This window comes from Lathamus discolor, chromosome 6, assembly GCF_037157495.1.
Source record: "Lathamus discolor isolate bLatDis1 chromosome 6, bLatDis1.hap1, whole genome shotgun sequence".
Taxonomy (NCBI): domain Eukaryota; kingdom Metazoa; phylum Chordata; class Aves; order Psittaciformes; family Psittacidae; genus Lathamus; species Lathamus discolor.
Window position 1 is genome coordinate 10,090,045 of NC_088889.1, and position 26,084 is coordinate 10,116,128.

Sequence of the window (26,084 nt, forward strand, 5' to 3'; positions counted from 1 at the left end):
GCTCACACATCTTCAGGAGCAAAACGAGGCATGAGGACAGGCAAAGATCTCATTAGCAGAACCAACACATCTGACTGACCATGCTGTCAGGGGAGAGACCATGTTGCTGCAACTCCTTTACACACATACACTTCAGTCTTCACCCACTGCTTTTAGCCACCTCTTCCGCAATTGTAATTGCAGTGGTAGTTGTGCTATAGCCTGCATGATGCTGTGGCAGCTGGGCTCTGATGCAAGCTCTCTGTAAGACTGCAGACAGAAGTCACAGCACACGCCTGCTGCGTGCTAAAGAGCAAATGCACCATCCAAGGATACAGAAACCTTGCCAAATGAGCAGAACAAGAACAGCTAACTAAGGGAACAACAAGCCCCCTGGGGAGTTCAGGACGACTTCAAACACTGATAAAGTTACTACAGGAATGGAAGGGTAGAAGGCAAACCGAACTGCTCAAGACCACTGTCATTGTAGGCTTCAAGCACCACACTGCTACTATGTAAACACAGTTAGGAACTTTGTTTAGATCTTTCACTTTTGTTCACAAATGTATTATTTGCCCCATCTATATTGGCTTTTCAAGTGACAGACTTCAACTCAACTGTCAAGCTTAACAAGAAAAAAGGAGAGCTACTGGGAATAACTGCATTATAGATATCATGCAGTAAAGAGGCAAGGAAGAGTGAGGGAGCTTTGTGAAGGTGTTAAACACTCTCATGTGAGAGAACATGTAGTAAGAAAGTGGAAGGACACATGTAAACCTTTCTACTCTTTGCCTAGCTTTTATTAAATAGTACATACAAACTTCTTTTGTGCTTCCAGTAGGGAACATTTTTCCCTATTTGTCTCAAAAAACCCAAAACAACCCAAAACAATAGGACCTGAAGAAAATAAAAATAATAGAAAAACATTAAATAGCGAGTTTCGTGTAGCTTTATTTCACAAAATTTCCTCTCCCCAAAAGGACATGGAGGTAACATTTTTTTATCTGTATCAATTAAGCATAGCAAATTATAAGTGTTTTCTAATTCAAGATTCTACCCATGGCCTAACGGGGATGGCAGAAGAGCTCCAGCAACTCTGTGAGACTGAGGTGTTACAGCCACAGCTTTATTTCTCTGCCCATCTGCCAAGGGGTTACTGCCCCGCATCACAGCTAGCAGAAGAGACTATGCACTTGTGCCTCAGCTACTCTACTGTAAAGTGTCGTGTTTCAGCATAAATTGCTGATAAAGATGGAACTAGAACTAAGCTACCAGACCTCACAGTGGAATGAATGAAGTACAGGCACGTGTTCACTTCTGCTGACACCGCTATGAGTGAAGAACCAGAAAAGCTGAGTCCCTGTGCCGTTCCAGCAGCAGCCTCATCAGCTCCCCGCAAGTCCAGCTGTGCTGCTGCTTGCCTGGTAATTATGAGTGGTAAAGGTTATGAACCCAAACTAGAGCTTTTGTCATACAGTCCACGATGGGTTTCCATGAGTAAGTCATTGCAAGTAAAGCCTCTACAGCCAAGCATAGAGTAAAACCAGAACATTGTCCAAAAGCTCATTTTCATTTGAAAAGGAAAACAAAAAAGCATTTACATAGAATACAAATCTGCAACTTTGAAACACAGTGATCTCAGAGTACCTCTTGGCCACAGGGACCAACTGGGACAGGAAAGCCCATCATCAAATCACTTACATGGGAGGCAGTTCTAAACAGACACTGGGAACAGAACTGTCCCAGCACTGTGGACTCCCATTAAAGCCTCTTTCAAGTAAGGTGAGCACTGCTTACACCCTCTAGAAAGCAACGCCGTCTTCTCACAGAAGAGTGCTGACTTGGTGGGAGATGTTACATGCACAGACAGAAGAGTTCTGCTTACAATGCCTAGTTGGTACCTGCTTAACATGAGTAGATAAGCAGTTGTTAAGCACTGCAAGAGTGGGTTTGGTGATGGTTTTGTTGTTTGTTGCTTTTTTCTTTTTAAACCATGCAACACACAGAATGTAGGGGCAAATAATTTTTCCAGGCATTCACCACATTGCCGGCAATGAGATGTGCCACAACAGCAAGTGTTAGCTTTATGCAGCTCTTACCTATAGGTCAATGGCATTTAAAATAGAAAAATCTTTCTCACACAGTGTTATGAATAAAATTGCACTTGCTTTTGTTAAAAACATGTATCACTGTAACTTTTCCAAACATTTCCTTTCTGGCATCTTAATTTTCTTCATTATCAGGAGCTTTTTTTCTAAAAACCTCTTATTTGTGTCGGACACATGACATACAACAGAAAGAAGCCATTATCTATCAGAAAATGGGTCTGTTGTTTCTTCAGTGCTCATTTCTATCTGTCCCCACCCTCCCCCTGAAAAGGTACAGGCAGTTCATCTCTAAGTGTCAACAGTAACACTGAAATATAAACTCCTCAAGCAGACATTAGGAATTTCAGCTTCACAGATTAAATATTTGAAAAAAGTTACAGAAGGTGCTGGAATAGTACACATTTAAATTGCTTAAAAATCCAAACTTGCAGCAACTTTGTAAATTCAAATTTCCAAAAGGTTTATAATGTCCTTGTGAACTTCTTCCACAGCAAGACGCCCTCATGACAATAAAGCATCAAACTTCCAAGGCTGAGATCAAGAAACAAAATCAGCAGGATGCACTTGCTCCACCAAGCATCTTTAAAAGAGGCATCTCCACTTCTAGTAGCAATAAGCTACTCCTTCATTCCATTTTGGACCTTTCAAAGTGTGTAATCATTCTTTCCTGAAAAATAAAATACAAAATGTTGTCATTTATCCCAATAGGTTTACATTATTCAGAAAAAAAGATGGAATGCTTTAGATTCACAAAAAATGCATACTCGTATGCATTTTAAGTCAGGAATTTGACTTAGACAGCAGATGAATCACTTCCTTCAGAATGCATTATAAGAAGTGGTATCCTTGTTATTCCCATTATCCTTCTCCCCCCCTTGCAGTATTTTACTGCTGCACTGGCAAGATCAGAGTCCAGTTCTAATAAGCCAAGTCCTTAACAGCTGACTCATGACTCCTTTGGCATGTCAGAAGACTAATTTGAACTGAAGATTTGTTTACTGACCTCATCTGAATCCAGAAGAGCTGGGAGAGCGCTGCAGTGGGGAGAAAAAGAAAGAAATAATCAAGTGAATCAGAGCACCTACTGTGAGCGTATTACTGACAACTGGCTTCAGCCTTATGTTGCACCTTAAGCTTTTTAGCGCACAGGAGAACAATAATGAAGATAGACCTTTCAATTAAACAGACAGAAATAAGAGAAGACACAAAAGAGGAAGAGCCAAACAAGTACCCTCAGTGACCTTCACAGTTTGGGGTTTTTTTTCCTAAGCTTCTCGTTACCAACTGAACAATTTCCAAGTTGCCATGAAATAAGTCACAACATTCATACAGGAGCACTGCTGAACTACACTGAAGATATTTACAATATGGGACCATATTGTCAAAACATCCTAGAAATCAAATGACTTACACTGGTACCACAGCCTTTTCAAACACAACAGACCTCCCATCTGTTGGGATCTCATCTTTTCACAGCCCTGATCATACTTTCAGAAACAGAAAACCCTGCAGCAGTGTCCTTTCCTAGATTATACCAGTCTAGTGCTTTTTTTCTTAGGGAATCCTACCATTCTTTTAAGTACAGATCTAGGAAAAACTAATTTAATTGAGAAAGTACACTTTTTCATCCTCTTGAAGTTTCCATTTCATTTCCGGTCCTTAACTTCAAGCAGAGTTGTATATTTAAAACCAGAGCCTCTGCCAGAATTACCTGTTCAGATCTGTTAACATAATTAATCTGTGAACTTCTGCTTTGGTATGAAAAATTTAGACACAGACACTTTTAGTATGTAAACATTATTAAAAGTAGAATAGATATGGACTGCCTATTGCCAGAAGCATAAAAAAATGTTCCAAGTAAAGCTGAGAACTAAGTAACATTATTCAGTGGTTTACATTCGACAAAAGAACTCAAAGGGCTTTTCAGAGTACTAAACAGAGAGGGGTTGTTCTTTGTTTTCTGGACTTATTTATTTAGTTTTAACTTCAGTGAAGTGTAAACAGACCAGTCTGTGGTTTCACAATCTGAGATTATGTTCCTTAAGTCTGCATGTGTTCAAGTGGCATGAGCTTTTTGACAGGCTGATTACGCGAAGTGGAAGCATGCTAAGAAGTTAAAGGCCAATTCCAGGCTAAACTAAGTATCCGCTTATGTAAGCACAGCATACAAGTTACATTACAATGTGTTGTATTTGTGTTCCTGTGTGCAAGGAGCTTGATTTTATTGTGACTACAAAAATACTCACACATCTGTCACTGACGAAGGAACATTCTCCTCTACCCACTTCAGGTCATCCTCCTGCTACAAGAACAGAAATTAAATTAATTTGGAAAACAAATGTCACTTTTCCCGAAAAGCTGTCACATGCAAGCATTTTTCTCCTCAGCCTGCTTGAAAACTAACATATTTATAATGTCAGTTAAACAAATGAAACAAACAACAAAAATAACCACACACATAGAAAAACCAAGCATACCTTTAATTTGATTTCTGGATTACAGAAAACACATTCCATGGGGGAAAAAAAAAAACCCAACCAAACAAAAAAAAAAAAAACCTCCAATAACTTGCTGTCAACTCTGTAATATTCTAAGAGTGATTAAAAAAAAACAGGCCCTCAGGATACTTTGGTTATTTACATAATCTAGTTTAGACTCTCACAAAAGAACATTATCTGTAGTTATCTGTAGAAGGTGTTAGAGATGAAAAACTGTTATAAAAAGCACAAGTTAGATTTTGCAAAGGTAAGTTAGACATGAGAAATCCTGTCAACAGTCTTAATCTGATGAACACTCTAATTCACAACACAGTTGTTTCAAGTTTGATTTTCACGTTATAAATAGCACACAGTTGCAACCAACCTTTAAGAAAAAACATTGTTAATAACACAAATATTACTGCTATTATCGTGAATTCAGGTTCTTTCCACTTTTAAATTTTTGCATGAATTCCATTTTCTATCTCCTAGCTGAATGTGAAACCTCTGCTTAGAAGCCACACACAAAAAAAAATGCAGATATATTAAAAATGTTCCACCCAAACTATTTAGGTAGCTACATAATACACACATCACCCAATTTGAATAAGGAATCACAAATCTCAAAATTAGAAGGCATTTATTTAAAATATGGCTTAGCCTCCCTCTTCACCTGACAAACTTGTTAAAATACTGTATTATTCTTCATTATCAGAACACAGTAGTATACAGTTCCATCTATACTGGATTGTGCAAGCATTCCTAAAGAACAGACTGAATTCTAAAGCTGCCTTTGTACTCACAGAAAATCAGATGAGAAACCTGTATTTACTTTCTTTTCACAAGTACTGTGAACATATGATAGTTTGACTCACTCCCACTCTGAAGCAAACTAGGAAAGTCACATTTACAGGCTGAAAACTTTGCCTATTTGTGAGCTACTACTGGAGGGCAGCCAAACAAGACAGAAGTTGATCTACATCCTTGGAGGTAGAGGGCATACTCACAGCTTTATTTGCTTTTACATTCCCATTTGGTTCTTGCTTTGTACTCCTCATTTTCATACCCTCTAAAGACAAAAGAAGGAAAAAAAATAGGGTTAACTGACCTAGAACAGTTTATAGACTGAGAATGTTGAGTGTTGAATCAGAATGTTTCTTCAAATCCAAATTTTGAAAAATCAGTTTCTAGTCCTCTTATTTAAGCCAGACAACAGCAGCACAAAACTCAAAGACACAGTTGCCCAGAGTGGCTGTGCAATCTCCAGCAGAACTGATCTGTGGACAGACAGCAGCAGTAGATACATCACCCTAGGTTTTACACAACTTATAAATAGTAGTGTTACAATAGCCCTAGCTGGGACATGGGAAGCAGGGAAAAGAGGGTTTTATAGTATGAGTTTTAGAGTAGAGAGAAAGATGCAATCCAGGGTTACAGAGCAGGATTCTTTTGCTTATATGTAATTTCAAAAATATGTAAACATATTCATTCATATGTTTACACTGGATGTTCCTGTAGTAGGCCCTATGAAGAAGATTGCAGAGTTCAGAGAACAGGTAATAAATGAAGATCCTTAAACTGGATTTTAAGAGAACAGCAAACTAGACCACTGCCTAGCAACAGATCTAAGAGATCCTTGTCATCATGATTGGACCCAAACCTGTCATTCAACATATTTAATAAAACAAAGTCCAGTGGACATGGTAAAGCAACCACAACAGTAGCAGTGTGTTCAGTGTCGTCTGAAAACCCCAGAATTAAACAGGCAATATAAACAGTAAACATAAAACCAACAGTTGTTCTACAACTGAATACATCAATGGCAACAGGGAGGCACTGACTCCACCTTCTCAGTAGTGGTGAATGTTTTGCAAGAGAACAGAGACCTCTGTCACAGAAGTGCATTTTCAACATTGAAATTCAGTGGGGGAAAAAAAAGTTTCTCTTACCAAAGCTTTCCTTTAACATTGGTTCTTTCTGCTCATCATCATCCTCCTCTTCAGACAGGGGTGAGAAAGCAAACCTTATGAGGGGAAAGAATGAAAGTTATCTTAGAACAATATCTCTGGCCACCCAAGAGATGCATTACCCCAACATTCACATGACTTGATTGCTCTGTATAATGCATAGTTTTTAAGACCTATGCTAAACTACACAATCAAAACTTTCAGTCACTTCTTTATTTAAATTCATCACCAGGAACAGATTGAACTTTATTTGTGTGTGACTTTCTACACTTACTTTTCCTCAAGCCCCCACACACACTTCTTGGTATACTTATGGATCTTATGGATCAGTATACAGCAACTAAAATCACCCACCAGCAGTACTTCGGATAAATAAGCATTCCCAGAAAACGCAGTATTTTTAGAGGTTAAGAAAAGCCGAACCTTTGGTTGTTAGCAGATGGTCTCCAAAGAATCATAATGACAAAAAGGATCATTGAAAACAATAAACGCCAGATGGCATCATCCACCCATAGCTCCTGCCAGTCCTGTCAAGGAAAACAGCAGCACAAACACAAAAAGTTGTGAAGAAAGAGGCTCCATGTCCTTAGCTCTTCCTAAGGGTGAACTACAGGTATCTGACAATGAGGCTCATTACCCACAATAGTGAGAGTTTTACCACATGATATATTACTCTAGACATAATCCACAGAAAAATCTGTTCCAGAATGCCTCTTACACTGCCAAATGTAAACCTATCAAGAGGCAGCAATTGCAGAAAGCATTCAATATGAACTCACCGACTGACAGTCCACCAGCCTGAACTTCATGGTGGTCCAGATGATAAATACAATAGATGCTGCAATATTAAAACAAATAAGCTGCTTATTAGTACAAAATATGCTAATCCAAATACACTACTAACAGGACTGTTTCTTAAACAAAGGGCAAAGACCTAAATAGGGAATTCTTGAAATCCAATTTATTAGTTCTGGAAAACCATAGATTGATTTATTGCACTGACCTTATATGGTAGTTTAGGCATAGACCATTATATTTTGCTCTTCGTTCTTCAGAAAATCAAGGCATAAATTAAGTATGAAGCATTTACCCAACTCCTCATCCCTATTCCCCATTCTTAAATTACTTTCATCTAGCCTCAAAACCATGGTTTCATTATCAGATGACAAATAAAGCATACCCATGAAGTAAATGAACCATAAGATTTGCATTCAGATCTTGACCTAGAGAAGTTCCACTGCCCAAACTATACTCTCACCACGATTTTAAGTAAGACTTCCCTCCACTAAGGCATTCTAGGATGACTAAGAATCATAGAATCATAGAATAGTTAGGGTTGGAAAGGACCTTAAGATCATCTAGTTCCAAACCCCCTGCCATGGGCAGGGACACCTCACACTAAACCATCTCACCAGGCTCTCTCGAACCTGGACTTGAACAACGCCAGGGATGGAGCATTCACAACCTCCCTGGGCAACCCATTGCACTGCCTCACCACCCTTACATTAAAGAACTTCCTCCTTATACACAATCTAAACTTCCCCTGTTTAAGTTTGAACCTGTTACCCCTTGTCCTATCACTACAGTCCCTAATGAATAGTCCATCCCTATGGACTCTATGGGTCTCTATGCAGCCTTCTCCTCTCCACACTGAACAGCCCCAATTTTCTCAGCCTATCTTCATACAGGAGGTGCTCCAGTCCCCTGATCATCCTCGTGGCCCTCCTCTGGACTTGTTCCAACAGTTCCATGTCCTTTTTATGTTGAGGACACCAGAACTGCACACAATGCTCCAGGTGAGGTCTCACAAGAGCAGAGTAGAGGGGCAGGATCACCTCCTTCGACCTGCTGGTCACGCTCCTTTTGATGCAGCCCAGGATACGGTTGGCTTTCTGGGCTGTGAGCCCACACTGCCAGCTCATGATCAGTTTCTCATCAACCAACACCCCCAAATCCTTCTCCACAGGGCTGCTCTGAATCTCTTCCCTGCCCACAGCCTGTAGCTGTGCTTGGGGTTGCTCCAACCCAGGTGTAGGACCTTGCACTTGGCACAGTTAAACTTCATAAGGTTGGCATCAACCCACTTCACAAGCATGTCAAGGTCCCTCTGAATGGCATTCCTTCCCTCCAGCGTATCAACTGAATCACACAGCTCGGTGTCATTGGCAAACTTGCTGAGGGCGCACTCAATCCCACTGTCCATGTCACCGACAATGATGTTGAACAGGACTGGTCCCAACCCCAATCCCTGAGGGACACCATTCATTACTCATCTCCAGCTGGACATTGAGCCACTGACCACAACTCTTTGCATGTGGCCATCCAGACATTTCTTTATCCACCAAGTGGTCCATCTATCAAACTGATATCTTTCCAATTTAGAGGCAAGGATGTCAGGCAGGACAGTGTCGAACGCTTTGCACAAGGCCAGGTATATGACGTCAACTGCACTACCCTTGTCCATCAGTTCCATAGCCCCATCACAGAAGAACACCAAATTGAACCAGATGCTTAAAGGAATTTAATCAGAGCTGTTGATCAAAAGAAATGCTTTTTTTGTTTAAGTAAAAAAGCACAATCCTTGGAAGTTTTCTGTTCGTTGTATGGATAGTGTTTCCAAACAGATGTGGAGCTGAGCACCTGGAAGCACTAACGGATTTAATCTTGAAGTTCAATTCATCACTACTGGAAATGGAAAGAGAATCTGAATCTGTATTCTTCCAGAATACAGAGGGCATTATATCACAATACTAAGAATACTGTTTTTCCATGATTCACTCTAATTTTCAGATATCCGATCTCCAAAGTATTTTAAAAATCCCATAGTACACAGTGATACTGTGATTTTAGCAAAAACTACCTTTGTGAAGTTAACAGCATGGGATAATAATTTTTTGCCCCTGGCAGGTTTAAAAGGGATGATCCATTAGAGGAGCTGCACAGAACTACTGATCGTATTAACATCAGGACTAATAATCCACTGCCTCTGAAGTATCAACATAACACTTGCATAGACATACTATTAGACACGGGTCAAGTGGTAGAAATACCAAGTATTTTGACTGCATTTACAGAAAGGTCACAAAACACAAAAATCTGCTTTAGTGATCAAATAACATACAGAAATGAAAAGTGCTCTTATTTGATTAACATAATTTTATGCTTACCTGCTACTGCCAAGATGAGCGTGTTGGTGAAGTGCCGATACAAAGAGAGTTTCACCACATTCCTTCTAAGTTTTAGCAGTTTCATTGTTTGAGTTAAGCTGATGAATATGTATGGAAAGTCAAGGAAAGCCTCTGAAGGTACAAGTCACAGACTCAGGACTACACAGATCTTATGATAAACAGCTCTCCCACCTGCACAGTTTGCCCTCTACAGAGGTAGACCAGACTCCATAAGAGAAAATTTCATCCTATGGCAAAGGTACCAATGAGCAAGATTCACACCTTTTACGCTATTTAGTCATCTACACCTGGAATTTGTCACAATAAGATGGTATCCAAGCATCTATTTTGGACTATGGCCCATTCCTCCAGGAAAGTGTCAGATGTACTTCTGATAAATGGAAAATCAAGGCTGAACTAGAAGTGAGTTAAAATCCAGTTAGCGCATACAACTGCCTTCACCCTTTTGCCCACAATTTTATTTCCATAGTGACAAAAGAAGTGTTACAAGAGACACCCTGGTAGGAAAGAATTGTGGTTGTCATGGCTGGGCAGCAAGCTATTTCTATTTTAAATAGAGTTTTGTGATTGACTTGCATTAAAAACACTTTATAGGAATTTTGCTGCACATGGCTTTGAGTTCAGCATATGACAGCTGTTGCTAAAGTTGCACAAGATTACGGTTGTTTGGATGCAATATGTCATGAGAACAAAAAGTTAACACTGCCCCATTTTATCACCTACTCTGAGTTCAAATTTTAAAGAAAGAATTTTATTTTTGATGTTGCTAAGTAACCTTCTCCCCAAAATACAAACTGAGTCTGTTCTCCAAAGGCTACGTTACAGTGCTACACTAGAACAAATTAATTTCACACTTCAATAATCAGAGACTGATAACTGACAGATGTAACTAGTCCATGTTCAGGAGCTGCTCTAACACAAATATCTAAATTAGGTTACCTAGTTTTCCTTGCACTGGCTGTAGCAGAGCTTACCTAAACACTGAACACTCAATTTAGAGGTTCTATTAACTTTACCAAAAGTAGAAAGAACATATACCTGAAGCCGATTAAAAAAAGAAATACAATAAAAGAAATAAAAAAGTGCAGCCAAAAAGATTCCAAAAAAAAAAAAAAACCAAATTTGAAAGAAAAAACACCCCACCAAGTAAAATAGTGAAGGATATCCACCAGCACAGGGCAGTATCTAGGAAAGCCAGGGGAATAAAAGCCAAGGAGGCAAGATCATTCTGGGCCTAGAGACAAAGAGAGAGCCAGTAAGAACAAACTGAAAAGGAAACAAGGTACAGAAGGGGGGGGGGGGGAAGTCTATTTTATGAGAAACCACAAATACTGCACCACAAAGCTTCTGAGTTTTACTACAGAAGCAGAGGATTTGAACTAAAGAGTTCAGCCCAGTGTACAGAGGGGAACTGACAATACCACATTGTCAGTTCTCAGTTTTCTACCAGCAAGCCAAGAAATAGTTTTTCAGATTAAGTCAATCTAGCACCCTTAAAAGGAGCCTTCTGCTCTGGCGACTGCTGCAATAATGTGCCATTTCCATTACAGTAAAATAGCCATCAGCTTTTTAGAGAGGTAGTAATTAAATCTTTTACACTATCCAGGGATAAACCAAATGCTCCACAGGCAAGCACAAGTTTGACTGAAAGTGGCAAAAATTGCCTTTTGTGTGTATCAAAAGCTATTGAAGCCCCAAGTGAAACAAGCAAATCGCCTTTTATTCCTTTTAAGTGTAAGAGAGAAATAATAAGCTGTGAATAAGCTTGCAGCATTCTGCAGTTTTTAAAAGGATATCCACAAAATAATACAGGCATCAATCATGGACAGGGCCAAGTTTGCTATCAGAGCCACAGTGTCATAGAAAAACTGAAAAAGTACCAAATATATGACATGTTAAATACCTTATCCAAAAATACCAAGTAACAGAACAACAGAAATTCATATCCTGAGATGCACTTCTTCATGAAGCAAATAGCAGCACCTCCCCCATGCACTTCCCCAGGTACAGCCTCCAAAATTGGAGTGGTGGTGGTTGTTGGTATTTTTTTTTTTCAGACTCGTGGCCAGGTGACCCAAACTGTGTCTGCAACTAGTCCTACCTAATCCCAAGCATTAGACACAAGGGTCCTGGCAGAATATAGTGTCTGAAACCTGACAAATCAGAAAACTATTAAGAATTATTTCAAAATACACAGAATTACATCCTGATAGAGAAAATATCAAATAATTATCAACAATCCATAGCCACAGTCTGAGTTTAACCACTGCATTGTTTCTGTTCCCTTCTATCAGCCCTGGGATCCTCCCTTATCATGTAAGTAAAACTCAGTAAGCATCTGTTGCATATCGGAAAATTCAAGCAGTTATTACTGACCCCTGTGACTCTGAGAACACCTTCCATTCCAGAAAATAATAGATAAAGGGCTCCAGCCATAACTACTTTGTGAAGAGTAACTCCAAGGCGAGGCCTGTAGGAAAACAAAGTGAAACTTAGATTAAGTGAGGGGGGGAAAAAAAGTGAAGTCACATCAACTTGAGTCTAACGTAACACATGAATCTTGTGAATAAAAAGCCTTTGTGATAAGGCACTGTAGATCTACCTCTTACGTAGCAGAGTATGGGGAGATAAATACTGCCTTAAGTTATTAAAACCCAACAGTGAAAAGCTTTTTAATAGAACGCAACAAACCTGCAACAGAACTACTCACTTGACTATCCCATATCCCAGACTGACTATGATGACCAGAGTTCGAGCCAATGAGCGCTTCACAGCAGAAAGCAGTTCTGCCAGTATTACTGCTCCTTGTACTACCAAAAGCAAAGAGGAGGAAGCTAGGTTATTAAAATATAATTTCTGTTCTATTAACTACTGCATGCAATTATAGTATGAGAGCAGGCAATTATTTTCAGAAAGTAGGCTACTAAAGCATGTATCTTTTCATTACCTGCATCTGGTATAAGTTTTCAGAAAGGATAGGTCGCTTAGCATAAAAAAGCTGCTGAAAAGTTTTATACCCATAGAAAGTGGAGAGCAAATGATCCGTAAAAACGTTTATCCATAAGATCAGCTTGGATGATCGTCCAGACAAGTCAACCAACAAAACCTCCTGTGCCATGGGCATGGCAAATTAACAAAGCTATAATGAAGTTTGACTTGCAGAGTTTCATTTATATGCATCATTCTAAAAACTTAAAACCAGAGTCCCAAAGTTTTACGTGGAGAGAAGTGCTTAAGATGGATTGTCAGCCTACAGGCTGAATACCAAAAGTCACCCGCAATGCTGTCACATTGTGCAAAGAGTTTCAAAGTCTCTTTCCAAAGCCAATACCAGTTGTCAGAAGTTAATTATAAGCCACACTTAGGAAGTCCTGTTTTAAACTCAGGAGTCAGAGAAAGCAACAGCATTTTAGCTTTAGAAATACACAGATCATCATATCTACAAGTATATAAAAAATGCAGAAACTCCAATTGCCTTCCTCAAGTAATTATATCATCAGTCACCCCAATTTAGTAGAGGCCAATAGTGCTATGCCCCAGCAATTAAAATGCAAGCTGCAATTACTACCTACCAGATTCTCCTGTGTAGCGGATATTCTGGAACTCTGCATAGAACACTGCTTTCTCCAGCATTCCCAGGAATATAACAGCACCAATCCAGAACTGGATCCTCAGGAGATCCCGCCAGTAGCAGGCTGACCATGCAAGCCATAGAACCCCGAAGAATACGTACACAATACACATCACCATGAAAAACTATTACGCAAAAAGAAACAAGAAATAGGAGCCTCAGATCCAGAAAAGTAATTTCCTTGTTTCCATTCCACAGCTGTAAGGCAGCTCTATTTTATCCCTGAGTATAGGGGTTCTATATACAAAAGTGACCAGAAACAAGCATTGCTGCCTTTGTCTTCTCTGGATTCTTTACAGTGACAGTCTAATATCTCACTGGCAACAAACAGAATCAGAGTAAATGAATTTCTGAGCAATTTCTCTCTTGAAGAGCAGCCTATTTATCCACAGGCAGTTTTTCTCAGGAAGATATCAAGTGCTACTAGCTTTCAAAAACTCTGATAAGAGCTCAGCAAATCATCAAGTACCAGGAACTCTGCCCCTTCTCCCATATTTTTCTACTACAAACCTCATCCTACATTTAAGGTGCTCTGCAAATAAGCTTGCAAGTCACCTTTACATTCCACAGAACAGAGATAAGCAACTGATGATGGTTGTAAACCCTCTGTTCAAATAATTTGACAACTTCTGAGTTTGCTGGAAATTAACTTTTGAGAGGTTTTTACCAAGCTTTAGGTCAGCCATAAATCTGGAATTGAAAAAGAAACCCAGGTATTCATTTAAATATTGTAATTTTGCAATTATTTTTTCTCCAGTCCAGTGTTAGTTGCTCTAGAAGAACTTTCAGGGTATGTCTCCTACAGCGAATAATAAGCTTAACAACACTACTCAGTACTGAATTTTCTAAATGATAGCACCATACTAGAGCAAGTTAAGTTTTCAAAAAGGACACTGAGATTAAGAAGAGAGATAAGAAGACAGTAAATGAATGTCAAGAAGTACTTAACCAAAGTATAGGATACTGTCCTGGGTTCAGCAGTAGCAGTCATTTTTTTCTCTTTCTTAGTAGCTTGCGCAGCACTGTGTTTTTGATTTTCAGCCTGCGAACAGCGCTGATAACACCGATGTTTTTAGTTGTTGCTCAGTAATGTTTAGTCTGACCAAGGACATTCTGAGTCTCATGCTCTGCCAGGGAGGAGGGGAAGCCGGAAGGAAGCAGAGACAGGACACCTGACCCAGACTAGCCAAAGGGGTATTTCATACCACAGCACGTCATGCCCAGGATGTAAACTGAGAGTTACCCGGAAGGGCTAGTTCACTGCTCGGTCAGGCTGGGTATCGGCGGGTGGTATTGTATTCTCTTCCCTTGTTGTTTCCCTTATCATTATTATTATTGGTGGTAGCAGTAGTGGTTTGTGTTATACCTTAGATACTGGACTGTTCTCATCTCAACCCATGGGAGTTACATTCTTTTGATTCTCCTCCCCATCCCTCTGGGAGTGCGGTGGGGAGGAAGGGGGTGGAGTGAGCGAGCGGGCTGCGTGGGTCTGAGTTACTGACTGCACTTAAACCACAACAGATACTAATAATAACAGTTTCCTGTGGTAAGAATCTAGGCATGCTAGTTCACATTCAGATGCTCCACTACAGAAACATTTAGAAGAGACCTTTTTCTGGACCTGCCATGTGAGGATATTCACACTAATGAATTACATGTCATTATTGCTGCTGGAGGCTTTTTACTTCTGCAGGAAGTAAAACATACATTTCAGAAATGCAGTCAGGCTCTCCCTGTTTACAGGCCACTCTTGCCAACACCGTCAGGCTAGAGACCTTACTTGTAGACAGGCTTTAGCTTTAGCTGGGGTTTGACAGCACTACATAAATATTTAAGTTCTTTCATTTTCTCAGCCTCCACAGAACCAACTAGCAACCAAGTCAAAAAGTCCTCTGAATAGAAAGGGGATTAGTTCTTTGTAGCTCAATTATGCTTTCACTGTTAGGCAGTATTAAGGACCTCATGGGGGTGGAGGAAGGAAGATTAAGCTGTAGAAGAACAAAGAAAGCAGTGACAAATGAAAAGGTAGCTGTAAGCAAAAACATAGAGAATAGCAGATTTTCCAAGATATGAGCTAAGAAGAAAAACAGTAAGTAAAGCTGCTCAGTTTAGCTAGTGATACTGGTAGCTTCTGGAACTACAAATTGACAGGCTTTAAGTCAAACAATCCAGAGGACAACATTAGTGGCATATGCAAACATCTGAAATCTATGCCTATTTTTCCTGTCCCGTATTTAGTGTAAAACACCAAAAAAAAGCCCACAACACCACAAAAAACACACTGAACCACCCCCCCCCCAAAAAAAAACCAAAACAAAAACCAAAAACCCACCAAACCATAAGCCGCTGCTAAGTTATTTTTTCTGAGACACTGGCTTTGTGTTTCCTAAGTATAAGGAGAGTATTTAACTGAGACTCAAATCAACTGACACCCTAATAGGTCAAAGAAAAGCTGTTTTACTTACAATCATCAGAGGATAATCTGCAAGTGAGAGGTACTCATATGGCCCCTTCAGTTCTACTGTCACTATCAAAAGACAATTCAATAACCAAATTACAAGACGTAAAAGGAGGAAGCCAGGATAATGTACTTAGCTGATTTTTACTCAAGCACAAAGAAGTTATCAATCTTCACAAAGCTTTTAAATCTAACTTGCACTTTAATCAAAGAAAGTTAAGACTCATAACACACTCAGCTAAAAGCATGCAATTAAAGTGACATGCTCCATTACCAAGTAACTCATAGCAATGCTTAAAAGTAGTTTGTGCTGAAGAACCATGTGTAACAGGAAAGTTCAGAAACACACGTAAGTTAACTTTTTAAGGGGATTTCCAAACTTCTTTGAAGTCTGGATAGGTTATCAATGCACTGTTAGATATACTATAATTTCAAGGTGACAATTAAGATCTTTGTATGCTACATGACTTATATAAATCACTGGGTTGGTTTGCACATTCTTGAAAACACACCACCAAGCCTCAAAATTGAGCTGCTTGGGATTCTTTACTTCCATCTTTAAACTAAACAAACAGCCTTAAGATCTTTAAGGCACTAACAATCACCTATTTTCTTATTAAGAGAGCTGTACTAATATTTACATCAATGCAAAATCAAGGATACTGTCTTATGAAATTGAACCCTACAGTAGATATTAAAAGTACCTTAGAATATACTTATACTGGCATACATTAAAAAAATGGCACTGTATTTTTATCTTACTATATAAATAGCTATCTTACTTGTAAAGGGCTTATTTTGATACGAGGAAGGCGTTGTCTTCTCTGCTTTATTATTTCTGGTAGTAGAATACTTTGCATTTGTAATTCCAATTTGCACAATAAATATATATGGCCCATCTCGCCAAGTTTTGATAATAGCATTCATTGCCTGAAAATAAAACGTCTACATGTAGACAGTGCATAATCAAGAAAACACAAGAAAGACAGAAGTAGACTCACCATACATGTGTGATACCACAGAACGGTTAAGGCTGGAAAGGACTTTAAGATCATCTGGTTCCAACACCCTTGCCGTGGCCAGGGACAGCTCCCACTAGACCAGGTTGCTCAAGGTCCTGTCCAGCCTGGGTCTGAACACTTCTAGGCATGGCGTATTCACAGCTTCCTTGGGCAGCTTGTTCCAGTGCCTCACCACTCTCACGGTAAAGAATTTCTTCCTTATATCCAACCTAAATCTCCCCTGTTTAAGTTTCAAGCCATTAACCCTTGTCCTGTTGCTACAGTTCCTGATGAATAGTTCCTCTCTGTCATCCTTGTAAGTCCCCTTCTGATATTAGAAGGCTGCTCTGAGGTCTCCATGCAGCTACCTCTTCTCCAGACTAAACAGCTGCTCCTATCTGCTACAGAGGGCTTCATCCACACGGTCTTCCTGATTGGGTGGCCTGTAGCAGACCCCCACAGTAGCATAGCACCCTCTATCACTGCTCTCCCTTTAATCTTGACCCACAAGCTTTCAGTTGATTCATCATCCATCCCCAGCCAGAGTTCCATACACTCCAGCTGGTCACTGACATAAAGGGCTATACCCTCCCACCATCTGCCTGGCCTGTATTTCCTAAAAAGCCTAGAACCTTCCGTTCCAGCACTCCAGCCATAGAAACCATCCCACCATGTTTCCCTGATGCTAATGATACCCAACCTCTGTAGGTGCATGCACATCTCTAATTCCTCATGTTTATTCCCTATATTACGTGCATTTGTGTAGAGACATCTGAGCCAAGCTCCGAACAAGCTGAAGCAGCTTTGTATTGCTCCAAGCATTCACTGCAGGTACTGGTATCCAACTGGTAGGGCTGGGATAGATTGGTCCCACTCCCCCAAATCTAGTTTAAAGCCACCTTTACCAGCCTGGCAAGTCTCTTACCTTCTGCTGCTCCCCTTCTTTGTCAGGCAGACCCCATCAGCCCCCAGTAGACCTGGCTTCCCAAAGGAAGTCCCATGGAACAGCACCACCCCCTAACTGTTTTGTTAACCTGCTGGATTCAACTAGCCATTTCAAGGCCCTCTCCTTTGACCTGGAGGATCAGTGAAAAAACTTTTGAGCTCCAGAGCACCCTACTGTCTTTGGTCTCTTCCACATACAAATAAAGTTCATCCTTTCTCAGGCCTAAAACTTTTTCATATGTATATGGTATGTAAATTTTAAATCTATTTATTAGACATTAGACCCTAAATTCTCAAAAATTTAGTTGCTTGAATCCAAAAGAATGCACAAAGACCTGGGAGGTGACTGGGTCTTATTTGCAAATCTAATACTGGCTTACTACAAGAGTCATCTCAAAGGTACTGCAAGAGCTCCAAAGAAAACAGCAAAGTATCCTATTCCTTGCTTTTCATCTAGAAACATTAGGACTGTCACAGAGACACTTCTTTCCTCCCAAAATCAATTGTTTGGCAACAGCATAACTATATATAAGTCGGCTCCCTGATGAAGGCTGAATTTTACAGGGTAAGATAGAAAAGGCAGACGAGAAGTAAAACAATTGCCAAAGTTGTCTTTTCGTGTGGAAACTACTACTGGCCCTGAAACAGTTCTCACACCCCTAAGATTCAAAGCCTGCCAAAGAACAGAGGAATCTTGCCCAGATAAATATTTGCACCATAAAACGAATCAGAGATTCATTTGAGCTCTAGCATACAAAACTTATTTCCACAATGAAGACATACTAGCCATTTCAGAAACTGCTACATTTACCAACGGCTTTATGGTTAAAACTAAGACTGTCTACATGTATGCCACTCACATGACTACTGCAGAACTACCACAAAGCCTCCTTTTATAACAGCCTCCCCAAGAGAATTTCAGTATTAGGAGCATGAATTTCTTTTAAAAAACCTCCTGTCTACAAGACCTAAAGCAAATAGAAAAGCAAATCAGAAAAACTTATGCTAATATTGAATGAAATTAAAAGACTTAGTTAAAAAAAAAAGACAGTAAACTTAAAAGAAAAATTATATATTTTTCATACACCAATTTTGCCTTTAAAATATCTCCATCTCCTGATTTCACGATTGCACACACAGCTATTCATGTGTTAGCTTTAAGGTAAACGGCCCTGTAAGTACACAGGGGGTTACATATATTTTCTTTATTGGCATACACGACATTCAATTTGATTACTCTGACAATTGTTTCTGGTTAAGGCTTGAATATAATACATAATAAAAAAAGCAACAAATTTGAAATTCAAAAGTAATCTCTCAACTGGTTAGGTACAATGTTTTAAGGGACTGATTAAAGATGAAACTAAATGTAATCCTTAAGTATCAGTCACCATTTAAAAGATCGTACCAATAATTACTTTAAGTTACTATGAAAAAATATATTTATTCTTTAATCTATGCCATCAGTTCGAATGTTAAGAGTTCTATATTTCACATGTACAAGCAGCAATTACTGTTTCCGTTACTCTGTTTTCTGTTTTTCCACACAGTGCTTCCTAATTTCAAGCTATAAAAATTCGGTGTCAAAAAAAAAGCAAACAGAATTGCACCATCCCTGCAAATGCTACCAGTAATTTCTTAAACATAGAAATACAAATAAACACACATACAGAGGGAAAAGCAAACAAAAAACCCACCACACAAAACACAACATATTAACACTGCTCAGTTAGGAGCCATATGTGTATTCAATATACATACAGTTTTATCTGCCACCATTGTGTGATTTCCTCCACTCTCCTTCTTATCTTTCAAGCCCTTCAAGAAAAAAACACGTAAAAATGGATAAATCAATATGCCAAAACTCTCTCTTCCATGCCTACACTCTCTCGTTAGAAGGAGAAAAAGCAAAACTTACCTCTTGTTTCTCAGGTGAGAGAGGCTCTGGATGAACAAATTCTTTGTAGAAAATCTGCAAAAGATAAGGAAGTTACAGCACTTACAGCCACTTTACGTTAACATGACATTACCAGAACAGCTTCCAATAAACCTGATTATAAGGAAGGATTCTCTGAACAGCTGTATTAAAGAGCTTTCATTTTATTCAATCAACAACTGTCCATTTGTGGAGAGAGTCTTGAATACTTAGATTAATATTTTGTCATTTGAGAGTTGCTTTTCCTCTCCTTAGACAAGAGGTGCCTATTTTTAGATCTGGACCCACAGACAGCACAGCAGTGAAGCTAATTTTATTTTCCAAATATGAATCTGTTGTGTATCTCTATTACTAGATGAAGTCTACAAAGAAACAGGATATGGAGATTTCTGCCTTAGTCTATGCAAAAAAAGTCCCTAGATGGGTGGATGCCTATTACAGATGCAGATTTTGCCAACTCTCCCAAACTATGGTGACCTGAAATCTAGTGAAACTGCTATACCACAAGAAAATAGCTGAAATCCTAAAAGCAAAAATGTCTATGAAACTTCAGAAATTAATAGCTAAGAAAAGTCACCTGAAGACTTTGAAAACTCCCATTTTGCCAACCTGGACATTCAGTTAAGATGCCGAAGTTCACATTACACAGCTAAACCCACAAGATCTATTCTTTACACCAAGTAGAACTTCTCATATTATTGAACATAAAAAGCAAGCAGCATACAGGTATTTTTTAAAAAACCTTTCAAGCCATCTTCACATATCAATGGGATTAGAAGTATTTTTTGTATTAAAAACCCTTTTCACCTCACCTTTAGGCATGTCTCAAAAAAAACCCAAGCAAACAACACTAGGGTCAATAGCTATGAGACATTTTCCAGTATTCTCTATCCATAATTCTGTGTAAATTGGGAATGGTTGAACACAGAATATTGCACAAAGAAATCATCACTGCAGTTTGGTTGCCGTAAATACATAAAAACAAGCACCTCCTAACCTACAGTGATATTTACATAGGATTCTAACACAGCTAGTAAAGATCAGAGCAAACAGTTTCTATCCATACCTGAGGCCTGAATAGCTCAGAACAATTTGGAAAGAAAGAAGAAGTGGCATAGTATCCTGACCAACCCGGATGCTCTTCAGATGTAGCCCCAAAATAGTACTCTGCCTGTTCATCCTGCCAAACATAGAATAGAACTTAGGTTAGCATCCAATATATCAAATGGTTTCTATCAGTAGGCAGCTGCAAGACCTTGAGAGTACTGTAACTTCCCTCTACAAGCACTCTTGAACAGAATTTAATAGGATAAAGGTCATCAAGACAGATGAAGAAAACACAAACCATGTTTTTCCAGACAATTCTTACCCCAAAGTTGAAGACTTCATTGTAGCAATCAGAATATCTTAAGTACCAAGTAACATTGTAACTTTGGGAGGGATCACAAGCTTTTTCATCCCCTTCAACTGAAAAAAAACCCAAAAACAAACAAAATAGGTAAGAACATGTAACACCCTCTACCTGCCATTGTTTTTCCTCCCACTCAGTGCCAAACTACCATAACTATGTTTCAAACTGAAAGCAAAACAATAGAAAGACATTTTCTTCAAGTAATCTGTTATTGTTCAGTGACAGAAGGAAGCATGTGGAAAACAAACTTCTATTATAATGTTACACAGTTTTATTAAAGAGATAAAGATCACATGGAAACTTTTTGTTCTCAAAGACCATCAGGGATTTTTCAGCAACTACAAATATCAAACAAAGAGAGAAGAGCAGTCACTCCAAGTGACCACAATATGTAAAAGGACTTCCCTTCTCAAGAGGTGTGGGACACATAGCAGGCAGAGAAAGCTAGAAGAGGTTAATACTAAGGGCAATTTGCACAGATTATTTAAATATACCAATACCGTCACCAAGAAAATAAATAAAAAAGTAAGATTTTGCAAGTCAACACAAAAGACGAAACTCACTCCCAAAAGATAAACAAGCCATCTATGCATTAGCTCACTGTCAAAGCTGCAATGATACCTAAAATAACAGTAAGACAACTTTCCACTTTGATTCATTAAAGAAAAAACATGCACGAAAACTAAAACACAAAACTTCTTCCCAGAAAAGGCTGTGTGATTTTTGTGTTTCAAATCATCAAAGCATGATGAAGAGAATTTGATGTTAAGAAGGTAACCTTCATCCGTAAACAAAACGGGCAGTGATTATTCAGGGACTTGGAAGACACATTTAAATGACTATGTTCAGTTTCTGCTAGTTAACATACGGAAAAACTCTTCCCAGTTGACAGCATGTTTCTAGTAGCTAAGAAGCTCCCACAATTTTACAGGCAACATTCATCTCAGACCAGGTATCCACAAATGTGTTACATGTATAGAACTTTTAATGAATGCTTCCATATTGAATGCTTCCATATTGACCACTGCAGGTAAAAAACACAATTAGAAGAAAGACCCTACTATGGAGTCTTAACTAAGTAAGACCATTAGAAACCACGTGACTACTAAAGCAAGTATATTTGTAGAGCTAAAAACTCAACAACTGAGTCTCTGATACTAAAGATTAAGAAAAAAGAAAAAATAAAAACCACAATAGAGTGGAACGCAGTCACTGAAAAATTAGCTTCCTTATGACACCTTACAGATGAAACAAGGCATATATTCTCCATGTAGCCCTAGATGTTGCAGGGGGCACAGCAAAAACTAAAAGGTAAAAAGTACTGCAGTGACATGGGTAGATGGCAAATTCTTAGAAGAGAAAGGCTCTTCTGATAAACTTGATCAAATGAGGAACATCTCAAAAAAGTGCTATTGAAAAAAGGAGAGATCCGTAGCACTTACTGAACTCAGCTACATGGGAATCTAAATTCCTTAGTCTTAAAAAATCCAGCAACATTCAACTCAAATGCAGTCTCTGTACTCACAGCAGGATTTCTACCATGATCCTACAGAGGAAACCAGATGCCTCCAGAATAGCACTTCAGTTGTAGATAAATTCATTATTGACAACACTAAATACCAGTGGCAGTCTTCCCAGTCAGAAACAAAAAGCATAGGACACCAATACACCACACACACACACGCACACAAAATCAGAGATCAAGAAAAGGAAATAAAAAGGAGAAGGAGGAGGAGGTGCAGGTGCTCACCAAAACCAGGAAAAACCCATGAGCAATCATGTTTGGCCAGAACAGTCATATCATCCACACAAACATCACAGAGCAGATGGAAGAGGAAAGAGAGAGCAAACAAGAGACACCAGTTTCCACAGACACGGGCAGAAAAGAAACTATATGTAAAGTTGAAGCTTCCCAGTATCCTAGGCAGTTTAAGCATCATCTAGGCTGAGAAGCCGAAATCAAGTTCTCAGCCTTTGTTCCTTCCTCATTCAGTAATACCTTATCTAAATCCATGTAAATCTTTTAATCACACTGCTATGCAAAGCAGGTGTCTTCACTGAAAATTTTGAAGGCTTAATGTCTGTGCAAAGGCTGACAGCACAGTGTTGTCAGGAGCCAGGGGATTGAATTCTTAGTGCCAGATCTGCCACAAACCTGTCCTGTAGCAAATAAATTTTGTTTTCTGCATGCCTTAGTTAATATTTTTTCTTGGTTAATTTGAACTGTACTTCTCATCAGATATATCACAGTTCACTGTGGGGACTCACATCCTAGGTGCCACATTAGTACAAGTACACTACTTCTATTAAAATTTAGACAAGAAAGCCTAACACCTATCAAAGCTCAAAAAGCCCTTTCAAACGCCCCTCCTTTTCCCCAATCATCAGATTTCACACTTTGATTCTGCAGCTGCATGCTTGCAATTGTCTTGCTGCAAGATGTGAAAGCCAGCATCTGAGCTACACTTGAGAAGGCGGAAAACCTTAACCCTGACATGATGGGCCTTCACTGTCATACCAGCCTCCTATTTCAGATTCATGTGGGCTTAATGGAGGCACTTAACAAACTCCCTTTGAAACACTGTCCCAGGAAGGGCAAGTATCTGAAATTAAACCTGAAAATCAATAAGGTAGCTACTAAACATAATACAGCATAGCAACAGATGCAGCTTCATCAAGAAGCACTAGCTAATCCTCATGATATGCTAATTTTGTCAGTTAAAAAAAGTGCTATCACAACACCAACTACCTCTTGAAGAGACAGACACAGGTATTACTAATTGTCTCTAAAGTGACTTTTATTTCTGCATTTGATGTAAGTGCAGAAGGCCATTCACAGATACTGTACCTGTATAACCACCCAGTTAGGAGCTGGAGATAAAACAGCTTCCCCCCACATGGAAAGAACTGGTGCAAACAACCCCTTAAAATTCTCAGAGTGTATGGAAAAGATTCAAAGACTTTCTAAATCAGCTATTTACTTCCACAAGTCACGTGGATCACTTTGCTGCCATCTATACATTATTCTCATGTTCACAGATAAGAGCGTATTTTATAGAAACTCTCCTTCGAGCAGTTACCTAAAATCTATAGCGCTGGCCAGATGAGCAAAGAGCAATAAAGATAAAGGGCAAACAGGAAGGCTGCAAACATGTTTGCTCTTTAGCACACACACACTGACCAGGAAAACACAACAGCTCTCAAAAGAGCTCTACCGTAGTGTGCAATGACATTCCCTTACCACTCCCAGAAGCACCCTGCTAAAAAGGATCAGGGCTTCAAAAAGCACTGCCTCCCACATACTGGCATTAGTCACCCTGCAATACAAACAACCCTGTCCAGTCAGCACCAGATCTCCCAGCTGTGGAGGAATTGAGCAGATCTTAAAAAAGTGAAAGCACACCTCACAGCAGGGTTCCCTCCTGCATCCCCTTCCGGATTATCCACTACCTGAAATGAAGTGGTGCTCCCATTGCCTATCTTGCCCCCTCCACAGAGGGCCTGAACAGAACTGTTCATTCCTACTACAGTCTAAACAGATCACACACCCGACCATACCAGATCTATGGCTTCCATCCAGTGCTAGATTAGCTGGCACTGCAACCAGAGCAGTCAAACCGTTCACAGTGTTTTGAGTCCCAAATGTTAAAGCAAGGGGGTGTCAAACAGCAGACAGGGCAGGTTAATCTCTCGTAGCCACTTACATCTCAGGAAAATGGTGGTATTGCTGAAGAGAATCTTTCCAAAGTTAAACTTCTTCCCCTGTAAGGGAACCAAAAGGAAGACATATCAGTGGGCTTAACATCACTGATTTTAAGCAAACATCTTCACTGACTTTTAAGTCAATACGGCAATGAAAATGAATGCCAAATTGCGAGCCAGCCCTACTGGACTTTCCAGTTATGCTTCACCACCCCTTCAATCTAACCCTCAGACAGAATCAAGCCATCTCTTGAGAGGCTTGGGGCTTTTTGTTCTGCAAAACTGAATCAATTTCATCAACACTGAAATGATTAGCATTTTCTTGCTAATGAAAAGGTCTGGACTACCCAACAACAACAAAAACTAAATCTTATTCTAAGAATCAACAGGAGTGTTCACCATGACACGTTCACATTTTGTTCCTGAAGCTCAAGAGCATACAGTACTCCCCTTCGCAGCCTGGTAAAGGCAGGCTTATCGAGAGGTAAAGTAACTTTTCTCCACACAACTTCCAACACAGACGGTGTAACGGAAGTGCAGGAAATCACTCTCCAGAGGCCCGCATCTCCCTCGATTCAGCGTTCCAGGGGCCCAGCTCCCCGAAGCAAGGCCACAGCGCAACCCGACGGCGGCGGCCGCCAGCCCAGGCTCTCCCCGCACAGGCCCCAGCCGGGGACGCCACCTCCGCTCCTCACGGACCCCGCAGGCGCCACGCTCCCTCCGCCGGCCATCGAGCCTGTTTCCCTCAGAAGCCTCCCCTGTCTGTCACCAGCGCCGCACCACCAAAGGGGCTCAGGCCGGGCAGAGGGCCCCGGCCGGGCGCCCTCGCATGAGCCCCGGGTTCGGTCAGGCTCCACACAGGCGCGGCCCGGGCACGGATGCCGCCGGCAGGGCAGCAGCAGAGTGGACGGCACGGGCCCGTTCCGCCTGCTCTCCCTGCAGGGACAACCAGCGGCCTCCTACCCCCGCCACGCACACGCACGCTCGCACAGCCGCCCCAGCGCGCTGGCCCGCCGGCCCTACCGCCACTCACCATGAGCACCGGCAGCCGCCATTTGGAACGCTGCCCAGCGCCCGCCGCGCCCGCCAACAGCAGCACCGCCAGCAGCCGCATGAGCACGGTCTCAGGCCGCCACCGCCGCCCCCCTAAACGCTGCGCCGCCATCCCCGCCGCACGGAGGCCGCCACCGTGCTAGCCGCGCCTCTTCCGCTCCGCGCAGGGGTACGCGGCTGCCGAGGGCCGGCAGAAGCGGTTCTGAGGGCGGAGCCGCTCCCCGGCTG

General features: G+C 40.4%; 1 protein-coding gene across 2 annotated transcripts; it reads right to left on the bottom strand.

Annotated features, from left to right (window-relative positions):
- Nucleotides 1-910: 910 nt before the first annotated feature.
- On the bottom strand, nucleotides 911-26,032 carry TMEM87A (transmembrane protein 87A). Of its 2 annotated transcripts, none has more exons than XM_065683404.1 (20): nucleotides 25,837-26,032; nucleotides 24,806-24,863; nucleotides 21,060-21,157; nucleotides 20,757-20,870; nucleotides 19,673-19,726; nucleotides 19,516-19,572; nucleotides 16,591-16,738; nucleotides 15,816-15,877; nucleotides 13,292-13,475; nucleotides 12,430-12,529; nucleotides 12,096-12,189; nucleotides 11,512-11,587; nucleotides 9,699-9,803; nucleotides 7,311-7,369; nucleotides 6,955-7,058; nucleotides 6,514-6,587; nucleotides 5,572-5,633; nucleotides 4,334-4,389; nucleotides 3,091-3,121; nucleotides 911-2,754 (listed from the first exon to the last, which is right to left on the bottom strand). In XM_065683404.1, the coding sequence occupies exons 1-20, from the start codon at nucleotides 25,966-25,968 to the stop codon at nucleotides 2,713-2,715; spliced, it is 1,710 nt and encodes a 569-aa protein (XP_065539476.1). In that variant the 5' UTR covers nucleotides 25,969-26,032; the 3' UTR covers nucleotides 911-2,712. The 2 variants fall into 2 exon arrangements, with proteins under 2 accessions (XP_065539476.1, XP_065539478.1); XM_065683406.1 differs by lacking the exon at nucleotides 11,512-11,587 and adding an exon at nucleotides 10,881-10,953 and having other exon boundaries at nucleotides 25,837-26,031.
- Nucleotides 26,033-26,084: the final 52 nt, after the last annotated feature.